Source organism: Podarcis melisellensis (genome assembly GCF_964234715.1).
Source record: "Podarcis melisellensis genome assembly, chromosome: 6".
NCBI classification, from domain to species: Eukaryota; Metazoa; Chordata; class Lepidosauria; order Squamata; family Lacertidae; genus Podarcis; species Podarcis melisellensis.
In genome coordinates this window covers 87010421-87022065 of record NC_138538.1, presented here as the reverse complement: position 1 = coordinate 87022065, position 11645 = coordinate 87010421, and the positions used below count along the sequence as shown (strand labels likewise).

The following is an 11645-nucleotide window of genomic DNA, read 5'->3' as shown; positions in this document are numbered from 1 at the left end:
CAACGGCAACGCTATACTCGATATAAATATGTAAATACGTGCGCGCGCTCTCTCTCGCGCTCCTCAGGGGCTTAAGAACGACGTTACCCAAGATGCCCCGCGGCAGCAATATACCCGAAATAAATATGTAAAGACTTGCGCGCGCTCTCCTCAGGCGCATACGAACTACGTTACCCGATATGCCCCGCGGCAGGCCTATGCTGTACTCACATTTTCCCTGAGGGAAGAAGGACTCCATAGGGGCGTGGACCGGATACCGCGGGTTTAAAGGCTAAAAGCTGGGCTGACTGACTGACTGACGTCTGTGCTTACAAACTCCCTATCAATATCGGCGTCGCGTTTCCTTTTGCTGTGGGAATCCATTTCCAAGTAATCCCCGCTCGGCTTCAACGGGGCTTATTTGCTCCCAGGTAATCGGGAGGTGCCGCTTCGGAGCGAGGTTGGTGCAAGAGAGGCAGAGAAAGACGACTGCCTCGTGTCTGAAAACGTGCATAGACGTTTTACTTAGCTAAAGCGGAAAGTTTTGCCCGCTTGCAGGTCAAGACTTCTTGCCTGGCTATTATTATGATCTATCTCTCTCTTTCCTTCCGGTTAGAGGGGCGAAGGAGACAATTGCCAACAGGCAAAGCCACGACTTCACCACGCCCCTCCCCAAAAATGAAGCAAAGAGGGAATTTTATGCTCTAAAACCCAGCTTTTCTCAACGCTGGGGAGCCTTAGAGGTTGCTGGACTACAACTCCCATCAACCCTAGTGAGGAGGGCCGGCAGTCGGGGATGATGGGAGCTGTAGTCCCAACAACGTGTGGGGACCCAGTGACGACTAGCTGTATCGTGTGTGGGAAACGTGGCAGTTTCTCTCTTTCTGTCTCTCTCATTAAAGGTAAAGGTAAAGGTACCCCTGCCCGTACGGGCCAGTCTTGACAGACTCTGGGGTTGTGCGCCCATCTCACTTAAGAGGCCAGGGGCCAGCGCTGTCCGAAGACACTTCCGGGTCACGTGGCCAGTGTGACATCGCTGCTCTGGCGAGCCAGAGCCGCACACGGAAACGCCGTTTACCTTCCCGCTAGTAAGCGGTCCCTATTTATCTACTTGCACACGGAGGTGCTTTCGAACTGCTAGGTTGGCAGGCGCTGGGACCGAGCAGCGGGAGCGCACCCCACCGCGGGGATTCGAACCGCCGACCTTTCGATCGGCAAGCCCTAGGCGCTGAGGCTTTTACCCACAGCGCCACCCGCGTCCCCCTCTCTCTCATTAGTACCCGCCTAATGGTCTCTGTTCTAGCAAAAGAGAAATAAGCCGACTGCTGTCATTGCGGATGCGAGGGAGGAGGTTGGGGAGTTCGGTATATTCGGCGCATGCTAAGTTTACTTGTTGTTTACATCCTTCCTCAAATTTAGGTCCCCAGATATTACTGGCTGAGGAAACCCAGCCAGATGGGAGGGGTATAAATAAATCAGTATTAGTATTTAACTACAGCAGGCTTCCTCCGCCTCGGCCCTCTGAATGTTTTTTGGCCTACAACTCCCATGATCCCTAGCTAGCAGGACAAGTGGTCGGGGATGCTGGGAATTGTAGTCCCTAAACATCTGGCGGGCTGAGGTTGAGGAAGCCTGAACTACAGCTCCCATTGTTCCTAACCACTGGTCTTGTAGGTAGGAATGCTGGGAGTTGTAGTCCAACATCAACTGGGGAAGAGAGGCGGGACTACATCTCTAATGGTGCAGGCGAACCGGGAAAACTACAGTACCCAACATGCTTCGCGGCCAATTGCCCCCTAGTTTTGTTTTTTTAATAAAAGCAAAAGCAACAACGACTCCGCGCTGTTCATTGTGATGCTGCTCATTGTGATGCGAGGAAAAGAAAAGGGGCCGAGTGTGAAGAGAGAAGGCAAACCGTTCTAAGCCTGGGATCTGAGGTCGTTTACTAGAAAATAAACTCTTGGGGAGGAAGGAGGTCAGTGCCTGGGAGTCTGAGGGAAGTTTCGTTTTGCTGTTTAGCACTGTGAAAACTGCCTTTCATCTTGAGGAAGTGCCGTTTGGAATTCACAGTTGGCCATTAAGCCCATAAAGGTACTGGCCAGCTGTGGATTTGGGTGTTTACTTTCCTCGCATTCATAGATCAGTGGTTTTCAAACAGTGTAGCATGTGGGAAAGATTCAAGGACAATCAAAGAAATATTTCAACATTTCAGTGATGTATAGTTGTATACAGTGCTTTTTTTCTTTAAAAAATGTTTAGCGGTAGGTAATCTCATTTTGACTCAAGAAAATCACCATTTTATAGTTCAAATCGGGAAAAATAAACACAGTAAATGGACAAAAGTACAAAGATTAACAAAATATTTAGGGGTATGCGTCTCCCTGCGTCTTCCCAGAAAAAACCATTGACTGTATGTATATGTGTGTGTGTGTGTACACACACACATATACATCACTGAAATGTGTATACGGTATGTATATATGTTATTTGCAGAACAGGGATAGCTTGCTTTTCAAAATGTGTTGATGAGTTTGTTTGCCTCAAATTAGTCCCAGTTTAAATGAGATTACATGGCAAAAGCAAGCTCACACCTCTCATTGAGTTTGTGTACATACTTAAGGTACATACGGAAGAGACTTGTTTATAATTAGGGAATGATTCATGTTCTTACGTGGCTGCATTGTTGTATACTTTCTGTATGCCCCATGATCATGCTATAAAGTAGTTGTGTTCTGTGTTATAAATCAAGCACTGTCAGGAATTGCTTTTTTTGTTTTGTTTTCCAATGTATTTCTTATCAATAAAGAATCCAATGTGGCACAAACAAATTTTAATTCTGAAAGAGTGGCCCAGAGAAAACCCCAGACTCCAGAAACAAGGGGAAATAAAACCCTGGCCTCATCTACTAGCCAAAGCAACAAGAGAGGGAAATGTAAAATGCATTTGGAAATATAATTATATTGCCTTTCTCTCTTTTTAGATTTTGAAACTTGAACATTTGAAACTTGAACATGTACAAAAAACGCAAAAAGAAATCCAGCAAAAAGGAGGATATTTCAGATACCAAGGTAGGAAAGTCTGTGGAGATGCAAATATGGAGTGGAAATAAGTTTGTATTCACATAGTGGCCTTTTTTGCACAAAATGGTAAGCTAGAGTATTGGCTTTGTTTATCTCTGTATTTTAGTTCAGTGCAGAATAGCAGCTAAGCAAGATATGACTTAGTGTGTCCTTCAAACCTGGGACATGGTGAAGGTCTCTCCTGCTTAATCACAATCTGTTGTTGAGGTTTGTATGGCTGTGTGTGAGAGACAAGGAAGGAAAGGAAGCACTGTATTTCCTGGCCAAACTTAATTTTTTTTGCTCTGATTCTTGTCCACCCTACGTGTTTCCAGGAGTTGGTTGGTGGAAAAACAAGACCTGTAGGAGGATGTATACCCTCTTGATGTGCATAATTAATTCAGTATGTGTGTTTATGGGGTGTCTAAGAGAACTGTCCTTTCAAAACATCATTAATTCAGTGTATATGTGTGTGTGTGTGATTGAGAAAGAGAGATCTTAAACCCAAAGAGAAAAGGTTAAATCATAGTTACATAAAACAATGCAAATTTGTCACTGCATCGTTCTGTTTGTTCGCGTAGACAAGGTAGATTTCCAGGGGGGCCTCAGTAATTTTTTTTTTCTATTTCATTTTGTGTTTTAGCATTCTTATTCCAAGACTTCCAGTGAAAAGCGATCGCACCAATCATCTAGCTCATCTTCACATAGAAGTGAAAAGGTGAGACTTGGAGATTTGGAGAAGAAAGCATTACAGTCACTTTTATTAGAGTGGTGTACTAGAAGTTTGTCTGTTGCCTTTAGATTTGCTTAAATTATCCTTGGCTTAGGTATTTCAATTGCTCTGACTATAGACTCTGTTCAGCTGTATTTATAATGTTAAATATAAGCTGGGTTGATGCATGCTTTAATTTAACCCCGATAGCTTAATATATTTCTTTTATCAGAAAATACTCATGCACTGTAGCTGCTGTGCTACCTTGTGAAAGTCTGGGATACTGCTCTGTATTTAATTGGAGGCTAATTACCAACCTGAGCTTCTTTTGGAGGAAGGGCGGGATATCAATTTAATGTATAAATAATAATGTAGATTTTGTTTTAACTCTTTCAGAGTCATGAAAAGGCAGAAATTAGGAGTCATCATGCAAAAGAGCAGCCAACGAGTAAAGGGTAAATTGTTACTTGAAACTAAAGGCAGTCATTTAAAAATATTTATGCTTATTCTGAAAAAATAATTGCCATTTCTTGCGGATTCATAGTGCAATCCTATACTTATTTACTCCGAAGAAAGCCCCATTAAGTTCAGTGGGACTTATTCCTGAAGGGAAATTCTGTTCCTGCACATAACTGTGGCCTTATGGGAAGTCTTGCTAAGGGAAGTATTGCTTCTTTTCTCTGGGAAGTCTCGCTTCTTGCTTCTTTTCTCTGGCATTCTGAGAAGTCTCACTCATAAGCTTTTCTCTGCTTCTGCACACACTGTACGAACCTGTTCCAAACACCAAGACATTCCCTCATCGCTCAGTTCATTTTAAGTTCATGATGACCTGTTCTCAATGCATAGCTGACCACATCTACGGAACTCGATTATTATATTCTTTCATGTTATGATCAATCATTAGTAATTGTTTTAGTCATGCTATATCAATCTTTAGTTATAATTTAATTAGGAGGTTTCATGCCTGTCTAAGTTCCAGCCCCGTTTCCCAGCCTTTAATCTATTGGTGATTAATGTTTATATGTTAACCAATCAGCAACAAGTTGCTTTGTGTTTGTATCAACCAATCAGCCACAAGCACACCTGTGGCAATGTTTTTAATAATCAATAATAGAGAGTTCCCAGGGCTTGCCCCGGCAGACGCCTCTCATGACACCTGCTACTCGTCTGTCGTGGTTTCATTCCTACATATTCCCAGATACGTTTTTATTGAACTGCAGCTTCAGAAAGTAAAATAGTCTGTGTGGGTGGTGGGGAACAACACTGTGTGAAATCTGTTCATTCATTTGAGGTCTTGGTAAATTAAAAATGAAAGCATATTGTCTGGCTTTTCACAAATTAAATGTATGCCCTGTATTGCTAAAGGCAGCTTTAAAAAAAGATAAAACATATTAACATCAAATTTAAAGATTATTTTTAAAGCTGCCATTCAGTCTAGAGAATGGAAAACACTTTAATGACATATTATGACAATATTTTGGTTTAAGTTTTTATTTTTGAAACTATTGTAAAATACAAAACTATAGTCCTTTCCACCAGCTGCTATTCTTTCACCATGATTTAAATGTCCCAGGTGGTTAATATTGGAAGAACTGAGATATAACTACCTGGCTCACAATCCCAGCAGGACTTAAATTTCTGCATGGGCAGCTCATTCATGTTTCCTACACATAGACTCTAATCTGCAATGGCCTTGTCCTTTGCAGCTCATTCAGTAATAATGCATTGGTGTTACTATGGTTGAAAGTGACACTTCCCATATGATCATAGGAATTGCCAGGTACAGATACAACATATGAGTCTTTGAGGTTCTGGTGTGTTTTTATAATGTATGCAATAGAGTAATTAAGGCAAGCATGTTATAAGTATTAAGCTATGTGTATTACAAGTATTTAGGCAATGTTAGGTAGGTAGAGAGGGAGAGTGAATTTGAAATGTTAGGGGGGTGAGACAGTTGAGAGTCAGCAGAGTTTAGGATGGAGAATGCAGTATATGGGAGTTAATGGATGTGAAGCAGGGTTTAATTAGTTTAGCTGCAACTTGATAACTACTGAATAGCTTCTGTAAGCCTGTTTACCAGTCTCTCAGTTCAGCAGGAAACCTCTTTTTGTGCATCCTTTTCATATTAATTGCTATGTCTTAATTCCTAGTATAATATTGGGGGGTGTATTTCAACCATGGGATGTTCATTTAAATTTAGGCTATTAAGCTTCTAAGTGTGAAGTTAAATTTTGCGTTTTAATCCTGTTATCCTTATCTTTTTGTTCGTATTAGAATAATGGCAACTCTTGTCTTCAATCTGCCATAACAATTTCTACGTCTTGCTTGTATCCAGTGTGGCACTAAGTAATTATCCCATCGGTGCAAGGATTACTTATGGCTGAAGTGGATGTAACCCCTCTTAACTGATGCTTATGTCAGCAATTAATCATTTTTTAGTTTAATTTATGACTCGCGTGCCTCAAAACCTCAGTGAAGGCGTTAAATGGCTAAATTAGTCTGGCCTGGTGGCAGCGGCACAGCGTATACCCACACTGCCCGTGGCGGGTGCACCCTGGCTCCTTCTGTTGGAAAAACGCCCCTGGGGAAGGGTGCCAACTTCCCAAGGCACCGGAGCTTCTCTCCGGTGGTCACTCTCTTGCTGGAATTCTCCCTCAGTCCAGAGACACCAGTGATAAGTGACCCCTCCCTCCTGAGAGGAGCACACTCGCATTCCATCACAGAAGAAAGAGACAGTCCATAGTCTACTCAGCTACTTTAAGACTGTACAACCATGTCTGCTCTCCTGAGCAACATAACACAAGAGTCTCCGACTCGACTCAAGCTTCGACTCAGAAGCGAAAGTAACTCACAGTAACTCCCTGGTTACAATGAGAACTGGCAGAGACTTCCTGTCTCAGGCTCAGAGACATCACATGATGTCAACAATGATGTCAACAATGTAGCTGCCTGCTCGCAGCTGGTGGGAACTGAAATCCCAACACCTTCCACCACACCGTGGCCAAGGAGGGCTCCTCTCTGCTCCTGGGCCAGAAGTGAGCTGGTGGCAGAGCTGCTGCCACCGCCAGGCTCAAGTTGTGCCGCAGCCAAGGAGGGTGGGTGGCAGCGCTGCCGTCCACTTACCTGCTCTCCTCCCCTGGGTCAGGCTTGACCCGGGGTGGAGCTGTGCCAGGCACAAACGCCACAGCCAAGGCACAGCTCCTTCTGGCGCAGAGCCAGGCTCCGATGAAGGAGCCTGCTTTGGGGGCACAAAATTGCTCCCAGAGCCACAGCACCCTCCATGCCAGTGGCGTAGCGAGGGGGGTGCAGGCGGGGCCGGCCGCACCGGGCGCAACATCTGGGGGTTAGGGTTAGGGTCGCAAATCCACGGGTTATGGGGCACAAATTACTTGACTTGCCCCGGGTGCTGACAACCCACGCTACGCCACTGCTCCATGCTATGCCTTTGGCTGATGGAGGTAAACATCTGATTGCAGATCTTCATCTGCATTGCAATGATCTTCCTGATCACATTAAAAACTATCTATATTTACTGCTTGAAATGGATGCGGATGCCCATAGTTACTCATGGCTGCTGTTTGTTTTGCTCAGAATTTAAGGTGAAGGATCAGCTTCTCTTTTTAACCTGGTGTAAAAATAAGTTTAAACTTTTTATATTGTCTGCCACATTTTCTAGTACACAAGTAATAATCTAATTCTCTTTCAACATTTTCCCATTGAACTTAACCCTGAGTTTGTTCTGTAAGAAACTGCCCTGTTTCTGTACGAAACTTCCACTGTCAAATTTCTTTGTACAGTAATAGTTTTTTCTTGCTGATCCTTCCGTAGGTCGGATGATAGTGCTGGATACACGAAAAGAAAAAAGAGTCTGGATCTCAAAGATACTACTAAAGTTATCCAAAAAGAGGCTTCCAAAGATATCCATCTTGTCTGTGGTACTATAAGGCCTATTGAAGAGCGTGAAAAGGTCACCATGCATTTTAAAAAGAAAGCTGAACGTGGAGGAAAGACAAGCAGTCTGGATTCTGCAGCAGCCTTCCCTCGGAAGGAGGGCTCCAACAAAGAGATGTGCAGTGATCCTGATGTGAAAAGAGGGAAAAGGGAATTGCAGGATTTGAGGATTCTTAGCAGCCGAAAGAAGAAAAAGAAGGTTGAGGCGGAATGTGCCAAATTAAAAGAAACTGTAAAACGTGTGCTGGAGTTCAAGGAAACTTCACAAAACACTTCAAAAAAGTCACACCCCACCTTTTCATCCTTTAGCTTATCAGGTGCTAAACTACCGTCTTGGCAATCCTCTGTGCACACTCCCGAAGAAGCCAAACATGCTTCATTAAAACTACCTCACAAAACCGACAAAGGAATGAAACGGGCACCCTTGCACCACTTGCGTGAACTATATCACCAGAGAGAATATAAACAGAAAGAACAATTTCATCATGAGTCCCACAAGAATATTGGTAATGCGAGGACCCAAGGGGATAGATTTGAACCTGCAGCATTTCAGATGAGTCGGGTAAAGCTGTTAAAAGTTTACTATGAGAATTGTGGTAGTTTTGCTTTGTGCAGCAACAATGGTGGTGGCTTTTATAACTTCCCCAGCAAATAGCTTATTTAATTTAGACACCGGAATGAATCTGAGATAACTCTTAAACCCTATTTTAGCATTATAAGAGCGAGCCACTTGAATTTGCACCTCCCTCCTTCCTCTTTCACCTTCAGATCCACCATAAACAAGGGTTCAGATGCTTTTGCTTAATCACAACTTGCTGTGCCATCCAAACCTTCACATATGGCCAATCAAACCATAGCTTATGAAGTGGGTTTGTTTCCATGAACTGTAATTAAGATTATGTGCAGTTTAGGGTTTGGACAGAACCCTAAACTCGGATTTAGATCACAACTGAAGCAAAAGCTTTGATTGCATCTGAAAACAGTCATTGCCATCTTCACTTCATAAACAAAAAAGATAGCTCATGATCAGGGGTTGGCAAGGTTTACCAGTCATGGGCTGGATCACTCCCGCGGAGATCGTCCGTGGGTCGGACTGGCGCAGCGCAATGCCGGAAATCATGTCTGTGGCTCCGGAAATCGCTTCTGCGCATGCCCAGACACTGAAAATCACACCTGTTCAGAAGTGATTTTCGGTCTGGACATGCGCAGATACTATTTCCAGTATCTGCACATGCGCAGACGCGATTTCCGGGGCCGCTCAGCGAGTTCCTGCACTGTGCCGCGCCGGTTTAGCGCAGTGCACGGGGGACTCACCAGGTGGCTCGGTTCAGGGGTGGCTCTTGGGCCGGTAAAACGGTCTTCGTGGGCTGCATCCGGTCCATGGGCTGCACGTTGCCGACCCCTGCTCTTGATAGAAAGACCCTGAAGGATCTTAAATCTTACAGTGTTAAAAACAATAGTATCAAAGGGTGATTGTGGTAATTGTGTGTACTTCTGCATTGTTGTAGTTGGGGAATGAGAATTAAATCAGTTAACCCAAAGAACTCTCAGAAAAGGTGAACTTTAAGGATATAGACTGTGGGCTACTCCAGATACCAAGAAGTAATCAGTGTGCAGAACGTGCAGTCAAAGTGATGTAGGAACCTTACGATGCTTGCAGCAGAAACAAAGGCAAACTGCAACCTCAATTTATTTTAAGCAATAAGAAGTGATGTACAATGTACAAAACATTGTACAAGTATTAGAAAATTTGCAAGCTCTATTTTCCTGTGTTGTAATACATGTTATGCTTATTACCTAATACATTATACAGTTACATATACGAAAATCAGATTATTGATTTTTGGGGTGACCTTTTTTCAAAAGATTTGGAAATGCCAGTTCATTCCTTTGCTTTTAGGCAAAGGTTCGTCTAACTAGGCTTCGGGAACATGAGGCTGTAAAATAGTTATAACCCTAGTGTTGATCCTTACTAGACCATTCAATGAAGATCACTTTGAATTCCAAGGGTCTCCTCATGGCATTTGCTTGCTGGATTTGCTCTCACCTTACAACCACGCCAACTCCAGCCTCCCTGGAACTTCTCTACATTTGACTCACAATCTACAATTGTGTTGTCAGGTGCTGTGAGCTCCTGCCCTCTGTGACAAGGACATTGTATCTTCTAATATGCCAGTGCAGTTTTATACCCCGTTAAGAAGGCACAAATTTATAATCTTATGACTGGCATCTGTCACATAACCTTTTTGGGATAAGCGCTCTCCCAACTCCTGGTTTGCTAGCTTGTTACTCTACTGTGTACGTGGCTGTACCATGAAGAAGAGCCGATTGCTCACATGCAGCCATAGACTTTTGAATGGGACATCTGTGCAGCCACAACACTTGCCCTTCTTTCTCACTGCAGCCTAGCTCATAGTTTGCACTTGCAGTGTCTCTAACTGAGGAGAGGGTCTTGACCCTGAGCCTGAGCAGGGGTTCGCTGCTCGGGGGCAGGGGCCACAGGTTCAGCTTAAACCCAAGAAGTTTCTGAAATAGTGTTCTGCATAGACAAATTCAGTGTATGTTGCTGCTCAGATAACCACTCAAAGAACTATGGTTACAAGAAAGCAACCTGTTCATGTCTAAGCCTCGGGGAACTTTCTTTAGCCTTTTTTGTGTGTTCTAGAAACTCTGTGTGCATGTGCATGTGTGCACACATCCGTTGTGGTGTATGGCCGTCTTGCCATACATTCAGCCATTGCCATACATTCTCATTCCCTTCTCCTCCCCTCTTGAAATCACTTCCATCTCCCAATAAACTTCCAACCTTGCAAATAATATTTACTTGGGCTTTCTCTTTAGTGCAAAGCTTTTGATACAGTGCAGATTCTTGAGGTGATTAATTTTTGTTACAGAGCTCTGAAGCCTCGTGCCACTCTTCTTCCTGTGAAGCTACTGAAAGTACTGACACAGACCAAGAGGTTAGTGGTTATGTAACCTAGCAGGTGCACTTTAGCATTCCCTAGCTGCGATGCTTGCACCACAAGATTCTTGCACCACGTAAAGCCTTTTGCTTTACGATTGGCTCCATAACTTGTCAAGAAGTATAAGCAGGTCTGTGCTATATACCGTATGTTTCGCCCTATAGGACGCACTTTTTCCCCTCCAAAAATGAAGGGGAAATGTGTGTGCATCCTATGGGGTGAATGCAGACGTTCGCTGAAGCTTGGAGAGCGAGAGGGGTCAGTGCACACCGACCCCTCTCGCTCTCCAGGCTTCAGGAGAGCCGCAGTGCCAGTCCCACAAGGTCGGGGGACAGCGGGGAGGCGGAACGCCGCCACCCCACTGTCTCCCGGTGTGGTTTTTGGAGGCGGATGGCGGGGAGACGCGTGCTTCTCCCCGCCACCAGCCCCGCAAGCTCCGGGGACAGCGGGGAGGCGCAGCACATCTTCCCGCTGTCCCCGGACCTGGTCTGCAGGCAGGCGGCGGGGAGAAGATTGCTTCTCCCCGCTGCCTGCCCCGCAAGCTCCGGGGACAGCTGGGAGGCGCAGCGCGTCTTCCCGCTGTCCCCGGACCTGGACTGCAGGTGGGCGGCGGGGAGAAGAGCCCTTCTCCCCGCTGCCGGCCCCACAAGCGCCTGGGGGAAAAATAATTTCCCCCCCTTTATTTCCACCCCCCCAAAAAAACTGGTGTGTCCTATGGGCCGGTGCCCTATGGGGCAAAAAATACGGTAATAATTACAAAGCTAAGTCAGTAGAGCATGGTACTCTTAATCATAGGGTTGTGGGTTCATGCCCCATGTTGGGGAAAAGATTCCTATATTGCAGGGGGTTGGTCTACATGACCCTCATTGTCCCTTCCAACCTTACAATTCTGTGATTCACTCTAAGCATGAATCCTCATGCAGCCAAAATGGCCCCATCCAAAAATGCAGGGTCATCAGACTTGGGGAAACCCCATGTTTA

General features: G+C 44.7%; 1 protein-coding gene across 9 annotated transcripts in view; it reads left to right on the top strand.

Moving 5' to 3' along the window:
- Positions 1–232: 232 nt before the first annotated feature.
- SWT1 (SWT1 RNA endoribonuclease homolog) overlaps positions 233–11645 on the top strand; it is a 32469-nt gene continuing 21056 nt past the window's right edge. For 4 of the 9 annotated variants that reach the window (XR_014169292.1, XR_014169293.1, XM_081914835.1 and 1 more), the window contains exons 1-6: positions 1790–1954; positions 2960–3047; positions 3682–3756; positions 4147–4205; positions 7579–8263; positions 10596–10661. Coding sequence is in view for 7 of the 9 variants with exons in the window: in XM_081914835.1 (XP_081770961.1) it covers positions 2991–3047; positions 3682–3756; positions 4147–4205; positions 7579–8263; positions 10596–10661 (942 nt within the window). In the remaining 2 variants the exon portion in view is untranslated. Of the gene's footprint in view, positions 488–1789; positions 2071–2959; positions 3048–3681; positions 3757–4146; positions 4206–6778; positions 6846–7578; positions 8264–10595; positions 10662–11645 lie in introns of those variants that run through there. The other 5 variants (XM_081914838.1, XM_081914836.1, XM_081914839.1 and 2 more) reach the window with 5 other exon arrangements.